At 43.3% G+C, this 23,692-nt stretch overlaps 1 protein-coding gene across 1 annotated transcript in view; it reads left to right on the top strand.

The window, feature by feature from the left end:
• Positions 1 to 23,388, top strand: part of LOC5569275 — a 68,969-nt gene extending 45,581 nt beyond the window's left edge. Inside the window, exons 2-5 of the mRNA XM_021843989.1 lie at positions 974 to 1,715; positions 22,026 to 22,299; positions 22,357 to 22,503; positions 22,568 to 23,388. Of these exons, the coding sequence (XP_021699681.1) occupies positions 1,016 to 1,715; positions 22,026 to 22,299; positions 22,357 to 22,503; positions 22,568 to 22,874 (1,428 nt within the window). The 5' untranslated portion in view covers positions 974 to 1,015 and the 3' untranslated portion in view covers positions 22,875 to 23,388. The remainder of the gene's footprint in view (positions 1 to 973; positions 1,716 to 22,025; positions 22,300 to 22,356; positions 22,504 to 22,567) is intronic.
• Positions 23,389 to 23,692: the final 304 nt, after the last annotated feature.

The raw sequence follows: 23,692 nt of genomic DNA, 5'->3' as shown, positions 1-23,692 counted from the left end.
TCTCTTTAGTAAATTTTTGAAAAGTTCCTAGAGGTGCAAAGGTGCAAAAAGAAACGAAATATGTATCATGTAAATTGTGGTTTCAAGTTCCGGTGGGTACAAATTATTTTAACATTATGTCACCATAATTACGTTTAATGTTGGCTTACACCTCTCCATCTGTCGATATTGAATACTTTCCCCTAGATTTTGTTTTCATTTCATATTCGGTATCTTGAAGAATTTCTAAGGGCTGGTCCCCTTGTTTCTACGTCAATGCCCACGACCCTCTGCAGCCCTGAATAGCTTCGAGTTTACCGCCTCGGCTATCTAGGTCCCAAATGTTTCATATCATATCATCTGTGTAATGCTTCGTTCGCGTTTATATCTCTCATTTACCTAGTCAAATAAATTATTCTGGAGCGCATTTTGCTTGAAAGATTTTAATTTTAACAGAACACAACTTAGCCTCCTGAAGCTCAAATACCTAATTTCAATGCAGAGGTAGTTAGTGTTTTCTATGAAACCAAAAGTACGCAAACATTTTTCCCTCTGTGGTTGAATAACAAATAAACAACAAGCACCAAAAAAAAAGAAATCTACGATAGTCAAATCAGCAAACAGAAAATTGATGTAAGCCTGTCCCCAAAAGCCGCTTTCGGTACGATCAGAATGCAAAATGAACCGCACAAGCAGACGACCCTTAATTGATTGCACCAATGATACGGCGTTGAAGACGTTAAATGCATGTTAATCACGCGTTGCATGGTGAAAATTTATTTCTCATTTATTATTCGCTTTTGAAGGTGAAACTTAATTTTCTGGTGTCATCGGTAATAACAGCTTACTATGTGGGTCGTGGTGATTTTACCGGAATACAGGAAGAACATTGTGATAAAGGGGAATACCATAGAAAAGGACATAAGAAATCGCACATGATGACTTTGATTTGCCTGATTTCTTCCAATAAATTTTGTTTTTTTTTCTTTTTCAGTTCCCCGACTGGACCCTTTCTTACTGACCACCAAGTGCTAAAATGGAAATACGATGGTGCTGGATAGCTTTTGTCCTGCTAACAGTAATATCTCACAAAGCTGGGACTCACAATATGGCTGGTAATCATCCTACGGACAGTGCAGATAATACTAGTAGCACAGTTAAAAGTAGTAGGAGTAGGAGTAGTAGTAGCGATAGTAATAGTGATAGTGATAGCAATAGCAACAAGTCCTCCAATCCAGTCATCATTAGTGATAAATTAGAGAAACGATATGTTGCGCCATATCAACCAACAGTCAAGACTAACTCAGAAGACACACCAAACGAGTTAAAACAAGATGTTGAATCTAATAACAATTTTGATGAAATAATTGCCAGTACGGAGGCAGCATCGGCCAAAAGCTTGAAGAAATATCTGCTGAAGGAAAACAAAAAATACAGAAAAAAGTATGTGTCCAACGACGATTATCGGCAGGCAGGCGCGCTTAACCGTGAACCCAGGGAAGCTCCCGTAAATGAAGACGATGCAGAAGCACCAACGACATCGGCGCACAAAGTTAGCAACGAATCGGAGAAACCCCATAGTCGTATGAAGCGATTGATTTGGGTAACGGACGACGGCAGGCTGGCACTTCCCCCGGGCACCTCACTAACCATCGCACCGACAATTGCTCTTCCATTCGTGCGCTATCCTCCAACGGGATTTCTCTCCAACATTTCTATCAGCTTGCCAGTAACGAGTGAGTACCTTCTACCACAAGTTTTTTTTGCTTAGCTTGTCACATCAGTATTTTAACGAAATAATTGAGTATGAAAATGGAGAGGTGTCGATAGTAACCAGCCTCGAAATCCAGATTACGAAAACCAGATAGTAATAGTCTCCTCAATAATAGGTGATATATTTTCGCTAACTTGGGCTTCGTAAAGTTCAATTAAATTATGTAAACCTACAATTGTGTCCAAAATAATAGTAGTAAAGGTTGATTTGATCGTTGACCCCCCAGGCTCACGTTTGGCCCTCTCTATAACATCTTGAGAATGATTGGCAGATTGACAGGACAACACTGAAAATATACAGCGATGTTCTGAGTAATAGCAGCGTATGTCGATTTTCATACAAAATGCTAAACTTTAGCATGCTCTAGTCGTGTTCCGTTTAAAGCAATCAAGATTACATTTGTCCTTACAACTACATACGTTCTCTATTTTGTAACCGCAACATTTTATTCCAGCTCCTGCTGTAATGTGATATACTAAATGTAAAATTTCTCAAAATAATAGTCGTTTTTGGTTTTAAAATTGTTGTTCAAAAGATTTTTTAGACATTTCTTATGATCAAACGTACAGGTTATTCAAATAGTAAGCAATCAAAAATATAAGAATCAATGCCAAACAGAAATATTTTGTATGTCCATTGGGGCCGATACGCCATCTTCCAGAGAGAAGTAAATGATTTTGATTTGGAAAGGAGTTAAAATTACTGAGAATAATAACTAACATTTTCTCCTGGAATAACATCTCTAGTAACATTACCCATTGAAAAATCAGCTAAAAGATGCTTGTCAAATAGCTATGTTTTAAATTTACATATTATTCCATCAGTAAAATTAAGTTATTATTCCCAGTTATTCCATCTTTTATTTTCATCACAACAATAACAAGTTTAGCTTTTCCGATATTTAAACTCATTTACGCACTAATAAATCGTGTTCAAATGAATAATTTCACGAATAAATTCATCTGCGCAACTTTTACTGGTCTCGAACTAGAGAATCATTACTACTCCCGAGTTAAATAATAGATAGGAAGACGTTAAAATTGAATTAACTACCATTTCCTTGTAATTTGATGACATATTTCAGCGAAACATTTCAACCAAATCGCCATACAAAAGCCGAGTGTTCGGATCAAATCGGCTAAAACAAACGGTTTTTGCAAATCAACCTTTTTACGGGTAGATCAAACTGTAATTAAATCAAAGTGTTTGTGTTTGAATGAGTACAGATTTAGAATCATACAGTTTTGTTAATACAACTTACAATTTTAGTTTGCCTTCGTCTATGTTGGCTTTCCTGTCCCAAGCGATTAGCTATGTCTTTTTTTAAACTTCTATCGAATTTCATAAATGTGTTAGATGTTTAAGTTCATGTCTAAATTGATTACAACTTACAATTCTTCCAGTGGTACAATGTTCAAACCCGATCGTCTTACTCAATGTTCGTGCGTATGTTGTCTGTTATCAAATCAAAGATCTACTTAATTTTTCCGTCGGTATTTTTTGTTGTAATTTACCTCTCTGTCCTACAGTCTGTACTGATGGTCTTGTTGCTTCGTTTCTCGTCTGTCCAGTAAATTGTCCAGAAGGTTTGTATTACGTTGAGTACTAAAAGTAATATACGGACTCTGTTTTTCTAGGTTCGTTCCTGATTAAATTCGAACTTACGGCTGTAATAACCTCGAAACGTCCTGCAATCATCCAACACCTTTTTTCCACTAACAACTCTCGCCTATTTTCTAGTATTTCTACCGGTAATTTATCGTTCAACTAATTTGCGCACTATTCAATCCTTTCAGTCACCTTTATTTCTTCCTGTTTTTGTTTTTATTTACATCTACTTTACTGATGACAGTTTTAAGACATCTGTCATCTCCCCTTCTCTTTCTTTCTCACCTCTCACTATCAACTGTCACTCACGGCTCACTTCTCATAGGGGCGGCAGGGCTGCCAGAACATTCCCCGGCCCGTAACTCTGTCCCGGAAGCCACATCCGGCTCAGGGTTACCATCCTGTACTTCCATTCTGGCCAGCTTTACTGTCGCTCGCTTGTACCTTCCGGTGCTGGTACGCACCCACGCTTGACGGACCCTTCCGTCACCAGACTTGATGGCTTCCTCTACTACTCCACGGACCCAGCACTTCCGGTTGGCACCCTCGACTACGTACACCAGATCTCCTGCCCGTAGCGGTCTGGCTTCGCCGAACCATTTCGTCCTCTGGTTCAACAACGGCACGTACTCCTTTATCCACCGTTCCCACATCACGCTAGCCAATTGTTGCGAACGCTGGAACGCGTCCCGCAAGGCCACCGCTGGATGGGGAGGTGGTAGCGCCACGCATGGCTGGTTCGGTGAAACGCCCCTCAGAAAATGGTTCGGAGTGAGTGCTTCTGCTTCATCGGACTGCTGCGACATGTACGTCAACGGACGGGTGTTGATGATGTCCTCCGCTTCAACGATGGCCGTCTGCAGAATCTCGTCGGTCAACCGTCTTCCGTCGTCGAGCGCCCGAAGCGCCTCCTTCACCGAGCGGACCAACCGCTCCCAGACGCCTCCCATGTGCGGTGCGGCCGGAGGGTTGAACGTCCACTTCGTTCTCGCGTTCGTCAATAGGTCTGCGCAGTCATCTCTGATGCCCTGCGCAGCCTCCACTACTTCCTTGCTGGCTCCTCGCAGATTCGTCCCGTTGTCCGAGAAGAACTCGATCGGCCAGCCCCGACGGCCGATGAACCGGTGTATCGCCATCAAACACGATTGCGTTGTCAGCCCGTGCGCCACCTCCAAATGTACCGCGCGTGTCACCATGCAGGTAAACAGCGCGATCCACCTCTTTTCCGTCCTACGTCCTACTGTCACATCGTACGGTCCCAGGTAATCTACGCCAACATAGCTGAATGCACGTAGATTTGGCGTTACTCGCTGCACTGGAAGCGGGGCCATCCTCGGAGCTTCAGGACGACAACGATGCACCTTGCACCACATGCAGGAAGCCGACACCTTCCTTACCACCGCGTCTACATGGGGAATGTAGTACAGCTGTCGCAGCTCGTTCTTCACCGCCTGGCGGTATCCGTGGCCGCTCCTCTCGTGGTAATGCTGAACTATCAGCCTCGTGATCCGGTGGTCGTCCGAAAGAATCACCGGAAACCGCAAGTCGAACGGTAGAAACTCCGCACGCTCCACTCGCCCTTCCATTCGAATCAGGCCATGCTCGTCAACTAGCGGCGTCAGCTTGTACAGCGGACTGGACTTCTCGATCGCCATCCACTGGCTTGCCGGTCGAATTTTGTTCCTCGAAAACACCTTCAGTTCATCGACGAAACTCTCCGACTGCGCAATCCTCAGCAAGCAGCGCTCCGCCTTCTCATACTCGTCTTGCTTCAGTGGCACGCGAACTGAAGCTCCCGCGTTTGGTATCAGCACCTTCAGCTGACTTCTCGTTGCCCGCAGCGTCTCAATCGGCAGCCTCTCCCTTTTCCGCCTGCAATTCGAAACGAATCGGATCACACACGCCATCGTTCGAACCAGGACCGTCCACTTCGAAAATCTGGTCGCGTCCACTAGTACCGCTGGAACCTTCACATCATGCAGCAGTAGGTGAACCCGCAACTCCTCCATTGTGTTCGCCGGTGGCAAACTCTTCTTCGGCCATTCCTCCTCACTCTCGTACAGGAACTGCTGTCCTCGTACCCACGCGCTGTTCGGGTCTATTTCCGGGTTCTTACCCCACTTCGTCAGCTGGTCTGCCACGTTCAATTTCGTCGGCACCCATCGCCAGTCAGCCAGCCTTGTTAGGCTCAGGATCTCTCCGATACGAAAACCGACGAACTGCTTGTAGCGGCGCTGATCGGACCGAATCCACGACAACACCACCTCTGCGTCGATCCAAAAGACCACCTTCGTAATGTGGAAATTGTGGTTTTCGTACACCGTCTGTGACATCCGTGCGCCGAGCACGGCTGCTAGAAGTTCCAGGCGCGGAATCGACAGCTGCTTCAACGGTGCCACCTTCGCTCGGCTCATCACGAGCGCACACATCACCTCACCGCGTACTACGGCTCGAAAGTATGCCACGCATCCATACGCCGTCTCGCTCGCATCCGCAAATATATGCAACTGCACATCCTGGACCTCTTCCGATCGCGCACTGCCGAAATAGCTGCGTGGCAGCTTGAAAGCTCGAACGTCTGCCAGAATGTCCGTCCACCGTTTCCACTTGCCGAACGATGCTTCATCCACAACTTCGTCCCATTGACACCCTGTCCGCCAGAGGTCCTGAATCAGCATCTTTCCTAGTATGATGACTGGCGCTAGGTACCCCACCGGATCAAACTGCGCCATCACGATGCTAAGCACGATTCGCTTCGTCGGACGTTTATCACCGCTGTGAACTTCAGCGTACTCCGACTTCGATGCGCTGGCGAAGCAGAAAACGTCTTCAACCGTATCCCATACGATTCCCAGCACACGCTCGTACTCGGTACTCTTGTCCAGGCTGAAATGCACCGACGACTCGCTACTCCGCTCTCCAAGGTTCTCCAGGAACACGCCTGAATTGGACACCCAGTTCCTGATATGGAAACCTCCGCGGGAGTGGACATATTTCACCTCGTTCGCTCGCTGAACCGCTTCTTCCACTGTGTCCACGCTGTCATAGTAGTCGTCGACATAATGCCGCTTGACGATCGCTACCGTAGCCTCCGGGTACTGATCCGAAAACTGCTCGGCGTTCAAGTTCTTCACGAACTGTGCTGAACTGGGCGAGAACGTGGAGCCGAAAGTCGCTACGTCCATAACGTACACCTGTGGAGCATCGTCGCTGTTGCCTCGGAAAATGAACCGCTGCGCCTGCTTATCCTCCGTTCTGATGCGGATTTGGTGGTACATCTCCTGTATGTCCCCACCAAAGGCGACCGGACGCTCTCGGAAATTGCAAATTACCCGCGGGAGGGGAACTAGCATATCCGGACCCTTGAGCAACTCCGAATTCAGGGAGACTCCATTCACCGACGCTGCAGCATCCCAGACCAGGCGTACCTTGCCCGGTTTCCGTGGATTAACCACAACATTCAGCGGCAGATACCACACAGCAGCTTGTGGCGTCTCCGTTAACTCGGCGTCGGTTGCTTTGTGTGCGTACCCCTTCGTCTGGTACTCCTCAATTTGCCGACACACGTTCACCTTCAGCGCTGGACTGCGTTCCAGTTTACGGTCGAGGGCTTTCATCCGTCGAACGGCCATTGGGTAGCTATCGGGAAATCTTCTCTCGTCCTTGCGCCACAGCAATCCCGTTTCGAAACGATCGCCTATCCGCTTTGTCGTCGTTTCAAGGATTTCTCGAGCCCGCTTCTCTTCCGCCGGTTCTGGAACAGCGAACGACGAACACGCTGTTTCGTCCAACACGTACTGGTGCCGCATCAGGTCGTGAAGCTCCTGGTTGCTCACCGGTGCGACGGAGTGTAGATTCAAATAAGTCTGCACCGTGGGCTTTCGCTTCTCGGAACCGTAGATCGTCCAGCCCATCTTCGAGCGTACAGCGATTGGTTCGTTCGGTTTCCCTACACGTGACTCCAACGGAGCGAACAAATGAAGGTTGTCCAAACCGATGAGAATCGTTGGTACCCCGTACGGAAAGTCTTTTGTCGGCACCCCTGCAAGATGCTTGTATCGCTGCACCACTTCTGCGTACCGAACATTCTGCTTCGGAAGCTGCAGCTCAGACACCGTTCGCGTGTTGAACAGCGGAAACTTCTCTCTCGAACCTTTTGCCGACATCATCATTTCGACACTGCGAGACTCGTTCTCAAATCGGTTGATATTCCCGGTCCACGTGACGATCAACGGCTCGAGTGTCCCTTCTGCCTTCAGCCGTTTTGCGACCACGTCGTCCACCAAAGTCGCCGACGATCCTTCGTCCAGGAATGCGACGGTATCGTACTGTCGCTTGTCGACGTAGAGCGTCACCGGCATCATCCGGAAAATCACCGTGCAGTCCGATTTCGCTTTCTGCAGCTGCACTGATTCTTCTACCCGGTGCAGCAGAGGATGATGAGCTCCCTGACAATTCCGCATCACACACCGAATTTTGGAAGGACAGCGATTACCATTGTGCTTGTTGAGGCAGACTCCACAGAGTTTCTGCCTCTCGACTTCTCGCAGACGCTCTGCGATGTTCATTCGCCTGAACTCCTCGCAGTTCCGAATCAGATGATCCGTTCGCCTGCAAATCCAGCAAGGTCGGCTGGCCACCTCGCTACGATTGACTTCACTTCGCTTCGGCTTAGACTCGTGCACATGCACGAACTCCTTCTTCCGATTATTCTCCTTCCCAGGCCGCACCCGGTCGTTCATCGACAGTGTGGTGAATTCCGCCACCTCGGAGACGTCGGACACAATGTCAGTCGCAAAGTTCGTGAACATCCTCAGCGGACTGTCCACTCTGCCCCGCTTGTACCGGACCCAGTCCAGCTTGTAGCTTGGCGGCAGCTTGTCTACTAACTCCTGCACCAGCATCGGGTTACTGAGGTGGTCGGTCAGTCGTGCAGCTTCTAAATGGTCGCACAGTTGCTTCACCGTGATACCAAAATTTATAAACGTCTCCAGCCGATCAGCTCTCGGCGCTGGAGCGCTCCTCACCTTCGTCAGCAGCGTCTTCAACAGCTTCTCCGGTTTCCCGAACAAGCTTCGAAGGTCCCGAATAACATCCGGAACTGAATCTGGCAGAACTAATCGGCTCCTGACTGCCTCGAGCGCTTCTCCTTGCAGACAGTCCTGTAGCCGCTTCAGATTCTCCAAATTTGTGAATCCACACGCCGCTGTGGTGTGTTCGAAGCTGCTGATGAACAGCGGCCAAACTTCCGCTTCTCCACGAAACTTCGGAAGGTGCTGCGACACCGCTTTTCGAGCGGCCAGCTGCTCTCTCGTAATTCGGCCGACGGCTCGCTCCGACCTATCGCCAACTTCGCTACATCTCGAGCTTCGACCAACGCTTCGCCCCGGCCCGTTGCCGGCTTTGTTGCTATGACGACTACTTCTCACTCGATCCTCCGACGAATCGCTGCTTTCTTCTTCGTCGCTTGATTCCGAATCGGTCTCGACCACTTCCCGCACCTTCTTCATCAGTTTCGGCTGCTCGACTTTCTTTGACTCCGCTCGCAGCGGATCACCTTTGGGGTACGCTCCCCGAAAATCGGCGGCCGACGGCAATTTGCCAATCTCCGTCTGCTCGTCCAGCCACTCGTGCACTTTCTGCTTCGGATTGTCTGCCGAAGCTCCACCAACAGCGCCTTCTTGGTCCTTCAACGCGTTGACCCTATTAACGCTGCTAGCAAACTGCTTCCGGATCGCATCCCGCTTCTTCATAAAATCCCTCTCCGCAGCCAGTTGAGCATCTAGCATCTCTTGCTCGTGCTGCAACTGCTGCTCCTCCATCTCGCGTTGAACCTGGAGTTCCAGCTCACGCATCTCCCGTTCTTGCTTCAGCTGCTCTTCCTTCCACGCCTTCTGCCGAGCGAGTAACTTCTTCCGCGCCTCCATCTGCTTCGCGAAGGCCTTCTCCTTGGCAAGTTGTTCCTCTTCCAACTGCTTCTCAACTGGATCAACGTCGGAACCAACTCCCTGATCGGACCCTCCATCGCTTTTCTTGCCGGACTTCTTACTCCTCTTCTTGTCGGCCGCATCAGGAACTCTCAGCTGCTGAACACTACTAGGGACACACTGTGGGCAAAGCCAATGACTATTGACAATCCCTTGGTCAACACCAGCGCACGAAAAATGGGCCCAGTGTTTACACTTCCCACATTGGACCCAGTCAACGTCCTCAGACATTGACTCCGACATCGAGCAGAACAAACATAGCTCGTTCTTGGAAGGTGAGGAAGCCATCTCGAAGAATCCGATTTAAAATTTTTGATTTTGTTCGGATCAAATCGGCTAAAACAAACGGTTTTTGCAAATCAACCTTTTTACGGGTAGATCAAACTGTAATTAAATCAAAGTGTTTGTGTTTGAATGAGTACAGATTTAGAATCATACAGTTTTGTTAATACAACTTACAATTTTAGTTTGCCTTCGTCTATGTTGGCTTTCCTGTCCCAAGCGATTAGCTATGTCTTTTTTTAAACTTCTATCGAATTTCATAAATGTGTTAGATGTTTAAGTTCATGTCTAAATTGATTACAACTTACAATTCTTCCAGTGGTACAATGTTCAAACCCGATCGTCTTACTCAATGTTCGTGCGTATGTTGTCTGTTATCAAATCAAAGATCTACTTAATTTTTCCGTCGGTATTTTTTGTTGTAATTTACCTCTCTGTCCTACAGTCTGTACTGATGGTCTTGTTGCTTCGTTTCTCGTCTGTCCAGTAAATTGTCCAGAAGGTTTGTATTACGTTGAGTACTAAAAGTAATATACGGACTCTGTTTTTCTAGGTTCGTTCCTGATTAAATTCGAACTTACGGCTGTAATAACCTCGAAACGTCCTGCAATCATCCAACACCTTTTTTCCACTAACAACTCTCGCCTATTTTCTAGTATTTCTACCGGTAATTTATCGTTCAACTAATTTGCGCACTATTCAATCCTTTCAGTCACCTTTATTTCTTCCTGTTTTTGTTTTTATTTACATCTACTTTACTGATGACAGTTTTAAGACATCTGTCATCTCCCCTTCTCTTTCTTTCTCACCTCTCACTATCAACTGTCACTCACGGCTCACTTCTCATAGGGGCGGCAGGGCTGCCAGAACACCGAGTGTTCGGAATTTGAGACAAAACAGTAAATGTCAATATGTTTTTTATCAATTTAAACAATGTCCTAGTCACAAATATTCTAGTCCTATCATATAAACTGTTGGAGTATAAGTTAATTGAATATCAGTGTTGGTAGACTCACACTCAAATCTCAATCGTTGAGCTCTTACACGAGGGCAATCTCATTTGAGTTTTGACGCCATGAACGTGAACAAGTGATTTTGCATCAATGCGTGAGTTTTTCGAAACAGATCTCAAATGAGAAAACGAAGTTTGGGTTCACCTGAGACACACACAAATAATTTTCTTCATTAAATTTGCCATTATTCAACCGATTAAATAGCTGATTTAACGAAAAAAATATTATTATTATTATTATTATTATTATTAGTCAAAAAATGGTGCGTACATGATTGGTATGAGATTTCATAGAATTTCCGTGTTTTAAAATTAAGTTCTAGTGAACCTAAATGTTTGCATGATACACCATATTAAAGGTTGAACGCAAACTTTTGCACTATGACTCTAATGACTATTTTATTAATAAGTTAAAGTGTACCAGTTATGGCTATAGTGGGTCCCTATTTGGCCATATGTGTTTTCTCGAAAACTTTCACATTTTAAATATTGTTGTATGTTCTAACATCAAGATTCATTTGATAGTAAACTACTAAAACACACAGAATGATAAACAATATTGAAAATAATCAAATTATCACGTATGGCGCAATAGGAAACCATTATGGTACACCTACCCTATTAAAAGTTTTCAGTAGTTTACGCCGAACTTTTGCAAGTGCTTCTCAAATAATTATTATAAATACGATTCTAATGACACATTTATTTAAAGTTTTGGTCGATCCAATGCTCAGAAATTGTCAGAAAAAGACATGTTTTCAGTGTTTTTTTTTGAAGAAGTCACAACCTTAAGTAAAATTTTGTAAACAAAATTTAATAAATGTTTTCGTCAAAATACCTACAAAGTAAAAATAACTCATTGCTTTTTGAATGTGAATTCCTGGATGAATTATCTTTTGAAATTCTGTAGAAGCTTCCTGATGGAATACCTAGAGTAGAGAAACAAAGAATTTCTAGTTCAATGCTTCGCTGAATTCCTGGTAGATTCACTAGCGGAAATATTGATGATTTTTCAGAAAAAAATCTTGTGGACGCTTTGGAATTTTTTTTTTGGTTGATTCCTTGGATCCCAGTAAAACCTAGTAAAATTACTGGGGAAATAATTAGAGAAACTCTGAAGGAATAACCAGTAGAATCATAATAGGAAATTGGGATCCCTATAGCAATTCCTGATAAAATCCCTGGATTCCTGCTCATATGGCTGGCGGCACTCCTTAACTCTTAAAAGCCCGAGGCGGACCTTGAATTTTTAAATGACCACACTAGTAGAAGACTAGTAGATCAATTATTTTTTAATTTTTTTTGGGATAAATGCGGTTAGTTGTGTGGAATTTGGATAATCATCCCGCAGAGGATTGCCCAAACGATGCCGTATACTTACTACACGACCTAGCAGCGCACGTCTTGTCGGGTCGGCTGTTCGCTGGAGAAAGAGGCCGAGTTCATGTTCGGCATACACACGTCGGTGTAGTTCACGTGGCAATGAATGTTAACGGACTGGATGAACGTCAATTGTCTATAAACCGAGGGGTATATATTATAGCATAATATACCGGCAAATAGGGCATCCCACATCCCACTCCTTCTCTAAAAACAAATCTCATGGTGCCGAGAATGAAATATGTAAATTTACTCCATTCCTAGACTTTCTGTTACATATGTTTTTTATAGTTCAAGGTAAAACAAATAGACTAGCAACCCCGCTGACTGCAAAACCATGTTAAAACAAAAGGACTGACAAGGTTGTCATACTGCATACAGGAGGAAGCACCAAATACATAACATCGATTTGGTACTGTTAGTTTCTGGCAATTAAACATATTACATTGAATCGTCGAATTTGACGGATTTGCTGGCTTCAAGAACTAGACGAAGCCACTATTCTACCTAAACATAACTTCTTTTCACTCATTCAGACTCTTCCGTTATATAACCCAAATTTGAATTAACCGGCATATAGTTCTCAGTAGGTGGTTTTCGTTTGACAACGGCGAAAAAAAAAAACAACCCAGTGAGGTTTTGTTTTCTATCCAGCGATAGCTTTCAAAGTCCTCCTAGTGGATTAAAACAACTTTAATTTGGGTAAACCCCTAATGTTGGCTTTATTTGATTCCACGGGCATTCATTGCTGATTTGATGCATCTCTCTTTGTTTTTGACGACATTGCTGTTGAGATATCAGATACTGGATGTGCCTAAGTGGCGCTCAGTGTTGTAGATTGTGGGCTGTCACGCAGAGAAAAATTCCTCCTAGTAGAGAAAATAAACACACTGTCCATGACAAGAGATTAACTCTTGCGTACAATTCGATGCAAGAGAGCGAAAAGTAAGAAACTAGAAGTCTTCTGTAACATTTCACGTTACTGTTTTTCGCCTTTTTTAAGACGCTACACACACGTTGTTAATGCTTCCAGTGGAAGATTTGCCCTTTGAAGGAAGCACCACACAACGGACTAGGATGCAACGCCTAGTGGCACAGTCGAAATACATTACTGACGTAAATTTTTCCGGACTGAAGCGGGAATCGAACCCACACTCATTGACTCGATGCGACTTAAGCTTGGTAACACTATCCGCATGTCCACGAAGCCAACGGTATCGAGCTCTCGCCAAGCGATGTCTTGAACACGCACATTTTTTGTTTATATTTTTCACTAAAACGCCCAAGTGGTGAAGGTGGCATGAGTGTATAAATATACGCAACGCCACTGAGGGCAGAAACAACTATTTCTACACAAACTGTGTCACACTGATTGAACTCCATACATTTTATCCGTGTGTTTAACATTATAGATCGATTCATGAACATCTATATCGATTTGTTGTGATTTTCTTACAAACTTCGTGTGTGTCACACATTCAATTCTTTAGTTTTGATTCATGTACTGATTCATCAACCGACAACATGAATTTCACAGTTTTCCATATAAGTTGCTGAAGCTTTCCATTTCAAATTCGTATGCTTCAACCAATGGGTGCATAGATCATCACCCTATACGGATTCAGTGTGTTTTGCTTATGGTTATCTTGTGTCATGATCATCATGATCAAGTTGGTCGATTTGAAATCAATGAGCTTGCTGTCGATTTCCGTGATCCAAATTTCTAAATTGTTGGTGATCAACCCATAGCGAACCAAATTGTGGTCGGACCTCGTGTCGAACGACAGTCATCATCATGTTCCAAAGAGAAGAAGCAAAGTCTGAAGCTGAAATTGTTAGAGGAAAATATTGCAGATTCGTTTCCTTTTTATTAGGGAAGATATCCGAGTGAAGATGAGAAGTTCATTCGAACTTTCACTAACAGATTTTCCTAGTTTTCAGCTTCAAATAAAAAGAAATATGCTCATTCCGGGCTTCCCAAATTATGGATTTGCGGCGCCCTGCTTGTTGCTGGCTCACTTTTCAGTTCACATCCCTCGTCTTCTTCTTCTTTGTAGCTTTACGTCACAAACAACTGAGACAGAGCCTATTTCTCAGTTATGAGCACCTCCACAGTTATTAACTGAGAACTTTCATTGTCAATTGACCATTTTTGCATTCGTATATCGTGTGACAGGTACAAAGATACTCAATGCCCTGGGAAGTTGAGAAAATTTCCTACTCGAAAAGATCCTCGACCTGAGGTATTCGAACCCACGACCCTCAGATTAGTCTTGTTGCATAGGTACGTGTTCACTACTACGGCTATCTAGGCCCCTATAACATTCCTCTGCGAGTGTTATATTTACCAATAAACGATGCGTAGTAATTTCATTGGCTCAAGATCGTTTTTTTTTACCACCATTTATCCCCCCGCCCCTTTTTATTTATGACAACAGGGCAACAGGCTTCTTTTTTCCTTCTATCAGGTGACATGCAACTCTGAGCAGCATTTATTCAACCTCATGGCAATCTGATTCAATTTCATCTCCTAAATGAAATTTTTAATCTCCACTAAGCGTCCCGACTTGTGGCAGATTTCAATGTCGTTCCTCTGAACGTCACATAACCGATGCACCGTAAAACTCAAGCGGTGTATTCTACTTCGTGGAAGATAGACTCGAATATCCCATATCGATCTTCATTCTATCGAACGTCCCATTCGATCTGAAAAAAAAAAACTCCACCTAGCATCCCGACTCGTGGCAGATTCATATATATTCCATCAAGCGTCCCGTCTTGTAAAATATTCAATTCGAAATCTCCACCCTGTGGATTTTGTTTCATTGAATCCATCGAGTGTCCCATCTCGTGGATGAAGCGCTTATTCTGCATCGAGAGTCCCTACTCGTGGCAGATTCTCATATTCTTCATTGATTCACCGAGCATCCCGCCCGTGGAACCAACTCATCACAGCGAAAACTCAATTTGAGCGATCACTTTACATTAGAAAATATACTGTCGCGCGTTCATCACTAACACACGTTGACAGCAATCTTTCACAATTTGATCACTTTCCAAAACACTTTTCTTCTTTTTGTCACTCGCACACACACTGCCTGCTACCGAGAAAACGGCTTGGTTTCCACTTCCAGTTCATCAGATCAAATTTCCATTATGTCGTGGCTTCATTGTTTGACATATTTGAGAAAATGATCCATCGTTCTCGTGTCCAGAACAATTATACAAGGCACTGGCAATTCGCAGAAAAATGACACTTTTTTTCCACATCCATTTTCACTTTTTATTTTGGCATGTGGGAAATCCTCTCGCTGATTACTAGTTCCAGCGTTCGCTTTTTTATTAGCTACTTATTATGTAGCTAACCTGGCAGGATCGCCATTGTGGAATTTGGATAATCATCCCGCAGAGGATTGCCCAAACGATGCCGTATACTTACTACACGACCTAGCAGCGCACGTCTTGTCGGGTCGGCTGTTCGCTGGAGAAAGAGGCCGAGTTCATGTTCGGCATACACACGTCGGTGTAGTTCACGTGGCAATGAATGTTAACGGACTGGATGAACGTCAATTGTCTATAAACCGAGGGGTATATATTATAGCATAATATACCGGCAAATAGGGCATCCCACAAGTTGGTCTTACGATCCTTGGGTAAGACATCCCCCCTGAACCCTTCCCCTTCTCTTAGTAACGGGAAAAGCGTGGACAGGAGGGGTCCAAAATTAGTTTCATACGGATTTCTCAACATCCAAATGAGCTAGTAGGTTGGTGTCTTTGGCAGTGTTGTGAAAAACTCAATTTCTTATATCTTGAGATTTTTCATGCGTGAGTTGTCAATCACGCAACTCAGCAGTCAAAAAATCATGTATGAGTTGGCTCACTTTTTTGACTCATTGTGTCGTATTTCCACAGTTTACTCACACACGGCAATAATTTCTTGTTAGTCTGGTAAAATTATAGTAATCCTTTCTAACGTGAACAATAAGATTCGGCTTTCACGTGGTTTTGATGGGTTTTCCGACTGATTTTTTTTTACGGTTTGAGTTGATTGAGTGATTTTGTATCAAAATCTCAAGCGTGAGATTTGCGAAGTAGATCTCTAATGAGCTTGCTCTCACGGGAGAGCGTATTGATTGAGATTTGAGTGTGAGTCTAACAACTCTGGTCTTTGGGAAAGTTATCCAGCAGATCAAAAACTAGATGGCGATGAAAAATCTGATTGAGAATTCATCCGCTATATGGCACAAGGGGTATACAGTAATGTCCTGATTTTGTCAGCCCCATGCTGCATTTAGGGTTGACAAAATTGGAAAAGAGCTAAAATCGGGAAAAAAATCGACTGTTTCAAGTTTAATTTTAACTTAATGACCTAGTTTTATGATTTTTTTAATATAAGCATTGATTTTCATTTCCATTTTCTATGTACCGTAATCCAAGGTAACATTGATCAGTTTCTTGGATAATTATTAAAAATTGGGGACGGACCTGGTGTAGTGGTTAGAACACACGCCTCTCACGCCGAGGACCTGGGATCGAATCCCATCCTTATGACGTGAAAGTTATAGTGACGACTTCCGTCGGAAGAGAAGCAAAGCCGTTGGTCTCGAGATGAACTAGCCCAGGGCTAAAAATCTCGTTAATAAAGATAGAAAAAAAATTCAAATTTCTACAGTTCGGTATTTAGATGATTGTATAGACGTGGCCAAGGTCTCAATTGACTTTATGCACCCAATATTGCCCACGCTTACTCTGACGAAAATATATATAAATTTTAGGTTGACAAAATCGGGAAAAAAAATGCTAAAATCAGTGGTAGACGAAATCGGGTCAAAAAGGTGCTAGAATCGAGGGTAGATAAAATCAGGGGTAGATAAAATCGGGGGCTGACAAAATCGTGTCATTACTGTATTTTATTCAATCATATGTATCTCAAGATCCTTATTAGCTAGAAGGTTGGTGTCTTCGGCAAAGCTGTTCAGCAGATCAAGAGCTATCTGGCGGTGAAAAGTCTGATTGAGAATTTTCCCGCTATGTGGCGTTAGTGGCAAATTTTCTTCAATTATCTGTATCTCAAGATCTTTATCAGCTAGAAGGTTGGTGTCCTATTAAATGGGGCGACTATTGGAAAATATGGGAGAATCGTTGGAACGGGACGACGAGTAGGTAATGGAAATCGATGTCTGACGCTAATTTAGAATTCAAGATGGCGACTTCCGGTTTGTGAAAATCCCTTCAAACCCATGCAATATGGGTATTTTTGGAACGGGGGCGACGAGTAGATGACGGAAATCGGTGTACACCGTCATTCAGGAATTCAAGATGGTGACTTCCGGTTTGTGAAAATCACTCGAAAACTACGCAATATGGGTATTTTTAGAAAGGAATTCTTAAGGCCTTTTGGTGCGTCATCACAAAATGGCTACTTCTAAAATCATTCACATATTGTGTTTATAGTATTCGTATTTGCAGCGTCTATGAAATATAACTGCAAATCACCTGATTCTAAGGATAATTTAAACGAAGAAAAATGCTTCAGGTGGTATTTCAATATTTAATCAACATTTTCAGATACAGAATTAACAATTTAGCGACAATATACATGAGATTTATATTCTCAAAAAAAAAAAAAACTCCGATATTATGCCGCATTTTATTGCCTCACAACTACACTTGTAAATAGAAAGTGCTTACCTTTTTCATTGTAATTCTAACATGTAACATGGCTATAAAGTAAAAAGAGTCAAATTGTGTACACTTTGAGCATGTTTTGCCAACACACTGCGTCAGAATCACTCTACAATCGCTTACACTCTCTTTTCTGCTACGCGCCCTCATTGTGTTCGTGTTGTTACACTTAGCGCGCGTCTGTCTCCTCTTTGTGCAGTGGTTATATTCTGCTCTTTGCGCGCATTGTGCGAGTTGATGCCAGCCCTGGTTATAAGTTATTCCTTTTCTTGTAGTCTTCAAAAGTTTGAGTACAGCGCGCGATACTCACGATTATTTGAATTTTTCACTCGATTATCCGGAGTATGTTTTTCTGTTTCTGTTGAAATAATTTAGTATTGCATTATACAATTTGAATGATTTAGCTAGTTTGGACTTAGGTAAAAAAGGGGATTTTTGTGTATGCTGATCAAAAACATTGTTTTCTTCTCAAGACCCCTAATGATCCTAGAAATAATTACTGGCTAAGCCACTGCATCATATAAATAAAACATCGAGAAAAGATACAGTCGACTCTCCACATCTCGAAATCGAAGGGACGATCGAAGGGAGAGACCGAGACTCTCTTTTAATGAATACTACATTGAAAACCGATCTGTTGTCAGGAAGATAGGAAAAAATTATAATGGGCTTATTGACACACGGAGAAAAAATCGGGAATGAAAATCACATCGAGATAGGGAGATATCGAGATAAGGAGAATATCGAGGTATGAAGAGGGAAATTGTATGCAGAATAAAGAGACTGAAGAAATCATCGACATAGGGAGAGATAACGAGATGTAGAACATCAAGATTTGGAGAGGCAACTAAAATATTTAAGTTCGTTCTTCGCAGATTTTATTTATTTTAGTGATTCGATTATCCGAAGCATTTGATTATCCGAAGTGAAAAAAATCGATATTCTGGATAATCGAGTCCGACCTGTTCTATGAAAACTTATAAATAATCAGACCGTTTATTGTTTGCAAATCTGGTGAAAATGATCAGAATGAATTAAAAAGAATCGTCTTGTTCAAACCTTTTAAGGGATATGTGGCGGGACCATTATCATTATTATCATAATCACCTAGCGAATAAATTCTCAAATAGATTTTTCACCTCCACAAACCATTTCTACTTGGGATGTATTAAATTTTATTCAATTGCATGTATCTTAATAATATCGAATCACCGCCATATAGCCCTTGCTATGCCGAGCAGCCTCGCCGAAGACATCAACCTTCAAGCTTTTAAGGATCTTGAGATACAGACAATTGAAGAAAATTTGTCACTAGCGCCACCTACCGAAAAAGTTCTCAATCAGACTATCGCCAGATAGCCCTTGATCTGCTGAACAGCTTTGCCGAAGACACCAACCTTCTAGGTAATAAGGATCTTAAGATACAGATGATCTAATAAAACTTGTCACTAAGGTCACCTAGCGGATGAATTCTCAATCAGATTTTTTATCGCCAGATAGTCCTTGATCTGATGAATAACTTTGCCGAAGACACCAATCTTCTAGTTCATTTGGATATTGAGATATCCGTTTAAAACCAATTTTGGACCCCTCAAGTCCACGCTTTTTCCATTAGCAAGAGATGGGAAAAGAGTTCAGGGGGGATGTCTCACCCAAGGATTGTAAAACCAACTAATCACATTTATTTCAAAATTCATTTAATTTAAAAAATCAATGTTCGTCTCGGGCTTTTAAGGGTTGAAAAATCCCAAGAAAAAAATCCTGATGGATTTCCTTGAGGAACCCTTGATATAAATCCCTAGAGGTACTCACAATGGAGTCTCTGGAAAAACTCCTGATAGAATCCCTTCTTAATTGAATCCTTAGAGAAGCGTATAGAAATCCTCCCGTGATGCACGCTGAGCAGAGCCGGAGGGAGCGTAAAATTGTGGTGTATCTATATGACCATTTTCAACAAATTCACCTTTTTTTTTCACCAAACTTTGCGGAAGGCACCAAACTGATCGGACAAACCGTTTCTAAGTTATAATTTTTTGAAAACTATTAAAGGTTTTTTTCTTAGGCCCTTCTCAAAAGTAAGGCTAGAGTCAAAATGGCGAGCCGATGATGCAAAAAGGCATTTTTGGGCATAAAGAAAGCATGTGCAAAATTTCATCCAAATCAAAAAATACAAAAGTAAACCGACATTCGAATTCAAATGGAACCGCTCAGGAACAGTGAATTGGGTAGTCCCGGTGGTTTGTTGAGTCGATTGGTAAGACGACGACGGACCTTGCGTACGATACTGTTGAAGGCTGGGGGACGCCGATAAATCAATCTTGTAGGATTTAAGGCTCCTCCAAATCGACGCGACAGCGACAAAAAATCGTCGCGATTTCGTTGTTGTGTCACTGCAAGCACTCTTCTATGGAACCATCTTGACTGACACGATACGAATCGCTGCGAAATCGCTTCGCTGTGGCTTAGACGCACTCATCAAACAGTGCTTGCAGCGAAACATAAGCGAAATCGTGGCGATTGTTTGTCGCTCTCGCTGTAAAAAGTCGCTTAGGCAGCATCCATTTATTACGTAACGCTAAAATTGGAAATTTTTGACCCCCTCCCCTCCTTCCTAACGCTTTTTGTATGAAAAATTTCAAATTTTTGTATGAGCCGTAACGCTTGAGCCTTGTGGATGCCGCCTTAGATCTGGGGGAGCCTTTACTGTTGTTTTTCGTCGTCGGAGCAGACTGTTCGCTCCAACTCAGAGGCTTCGGAAGCTTGGGAAAAGTAGCCGACGAAGCGAGCGATGGCGCGGTAGCAGTTACCAGTATCGTGCTCGATGGGTTCACACCGGACGATTTTTTTGGTGACGGACGATTGCTACCCTGTTTTTCTACGTTGGCGTAGCTCTCCTGCACGAGAAGTTTTTTGTTCAGGACACATGATATGCCAGACTGTGCCTGCTCTTTGCAAGCTTCCTGCCCCTCGATGGTGACCCACAAGCCGATGTTATGAAGCAGTAGCATTCGTACCGACCATATACCGAGCGGTACGCCGGCGAATTCGTAGCTCTCTCCCCATGTTAGCTCGTGAATTGAGACCACTTTACCGAACGCGCGCAGCAACTCCACAAACTTCTGTTTTGTTACATCATTGTAGAGGTCATACACCTTCACTTCGACACTTCCATCCTCGATGGTTATGCGAAGCTTGTGCTTCTTCCCGGCGTCAGGTCGCCGACCTTTTTTTTCCTTCTAAACAATGGGGGGATAATCTGCTCAACAGACTCCGGACCGAGGTCCGGAAGTGTGGGGTTGGGGACCATCTACTACGTGCAAGCAGTAAACAGGAATACACCCCCGACGCACTAAACCATTTCCATTGCCGCCAAACCCTTCGTCTCTCCGGGACCACCAAGAAGGCATTGCTTCGGAGAGGGGCTATTGCACATCGCATCCTCCAGGTTAGCTGCGTAGCCATGCAGCAACGAACATCGATTGCACGCTTAGGGGGGTCCACCAAGGTAGCATGTTGGCGCGTTGCCAGCTTCCCGGGTGGTCCTCATCTCCCGTTGTCCGCTGAAAGCGGGCAGGGTCGACCACCAAGCCCGCGCCCGGCTGCACCGCAGGTATCAAGAACTGATACTGCGGGCTTCGCAATTTGACCTACTGAAGGCTCAGGCCCTATCAGCTAGCACCAGCTGGGATTGCTGACGAAGGGGCCTCCACCTGCCCCGAACAACCAGAGGCTCGTATCCAAGGTCGCCGACCTTGACGAACGCACATTGTTCACCCCTATTGCACTGGAGTCATTAGGGGTGAACCATGACCGAGAGCTATGCGGCAAAATCCATGGACCTTTTCGAAAGTTGGTTTCACGGGGAAGTTTGAGTAGTCGATTCGGAAGGTGTTTTCTCACCTCATTGCGAAATTACTAGACACGCGACGCGGCACAAGAAAACAATGGATAAGCGATCAGAAAACAATGCCCGACTAATGAGGAGCACAATCGTAAACACGTCTGTGCGTCTCAGAAGCTGAGCGATAACTGAGCTACCATGCGTCCACATCGTTTTCATTTCAGTGAATGTTGCTGTGAACGCATTGTGATTGTTGCCATAAGGCTAAGGCACCGTGTTGGAACCAATTTGCTGAAATCCTACAAGCTACGGATTTCCATCTACGCGTTACCAATTACTGTCCTACATGGGAGGGCAGCTGTACCTAGGTACAGCTGTGTCCTTCAGAGTTCATCCAAGTTTTCTTACAATTCATTTATAAATATTAATCGTATAACTAAAACATATATGATTTTAATATTTTATTTCCAAACAGTTGACTTCGATAAACTGGGATTGACGGATAATCAGAATCCGTTGGGTGTCCTGCCGCCTTTATTGGCTCGCTCGATGGGACGGGCCGCCGGAAGCATTCTGGCAGATTACGTATCGGATTATATGCGCACTAGGAGACGGAAGCGGAATGCGCCGAACTTTTCCGGAAGTGAAAATTTCAAGATAACCACAAACTTCATCGATGGCGAGGACAATGAGCAGAAAGCGCCAGTTTTACCGGATGAGCATAAACATGCGTTCCATGGAGGAGAAAGGTGATTTGTGTGAGAATCTTCCCAATAATTGTTTGATATTTATTCTCGTCATTTTAGGGCTCTTCTGTACACGGTAGTAGAAGACTTCATTGCAAATTTTGGACTAGATGGAAAAGCCTGCATGCTGCGTGCAATATGTGAAGTTCATTCGAAGCCCGTCGAGAGATTCGGGCTGATAGGCGAGGTGTTGAAGCTGTTTTTTACGTCAGTCTTAAAACATACATTCTTGAAAACAACTTTTAATAAAACCAATTTGATTATATTTCAGTGCATCGTTGTCTCCATATTCAGAGCACCTAGATGAATACGTTTCAGCAGAAAACGTCGGCAAAGGAGAATCTGGTCCAGGAGAATGTTTCCCATATTACAAGGACTGCCCCAAGAGTCTCTTCCAGATGGGAAATAACTTCCAGCAGCGTTATAAGGATGAACCGTCTCACGAAAGCTTAGACAATAACTTGTATGAAAATGAGATTGATGACATTGCACGTGACATACGCAGTAATAGTAGAAGTGAATCCAAAGATGAAACGGTGATACAATTCGAGAATGGTGTTAATAAGATGGCAATGTAGGATCGTTAACAAATGTTGATTATTGCCATATAACCACACGGAAGGATCTGTTTTCGCTCGTCTCGTTAAAATTAGTTTTGAGAAGTGCATATAAATGCTAAATGCTATATTGTAAAACGATTCTTCCGCTATTTCATGCTACGCGATAAACGATGCTAGTGTGAAAATGTTATCATGGCATTTTGATCGACAACTTTTACGGAATTGAGGAAGAGCGTAGTTTGTTAATAATGGATTGATTTCATTGTAACCTGAAGCCCGACTGATATTGATATGCAAAAATGCTGTATGATTGGCGTAAATAATGGTGCATTTATTTATTATTATTTATACATTTATTTATTCGTTGTGGTATTGCTGCTTCGCTTTTTTACGTATAAAAGTGCAAATAATTCTGCATAAATTGTTTCAGTCGAACTGATATCAGATGAATGCTTGTAAGTATCGCGTGTGAAAAAAGTGCCTTAGAATAAATAATATTGACCAACTTTTTTGCATTTTCCACGAGCTTAAAGAATTAAGGACTATATCGAAAAGTAATTAGCACCATTTTCAAAAGTCCCTGGAAAAACGGGACGAAATTTCAAAATTTTTGAAGGCTATCAGTGCTTGGTTAATCTATGTTCAATGGTTATACTATTTGAAAGTCTTCCAATATAACTAGGTACCATAAGGTATATATGTTATATCTTCCAATATAACTAGATACCATATGGTATATATGCCTGAAAACATACCTCAAAATGTTTAAAATAGCCAAAATTGTGCAAAGTTGTATAATCTTAAACATGTTTCCAATCATGTTCCAAAATTGATTT

This window comes from Aedes aegypti, chromosome 2 (genome assembly GCF_002204515.2).
Source record: "Aedes aegypti strain LVP_AGWG chromosome 2, AaegL5.0 Primary Assembly, whole genome shotgun sequence".
NCBI classification, from domain to species: Eukaryota; Metazoa; Arthropoda; class Insecta; order Diptera; family Culicidae; genus Aedes; species Aedes aegypti.
This window is presented reverse-complemented; position numbering and strand designations above follow the sequence as displayed.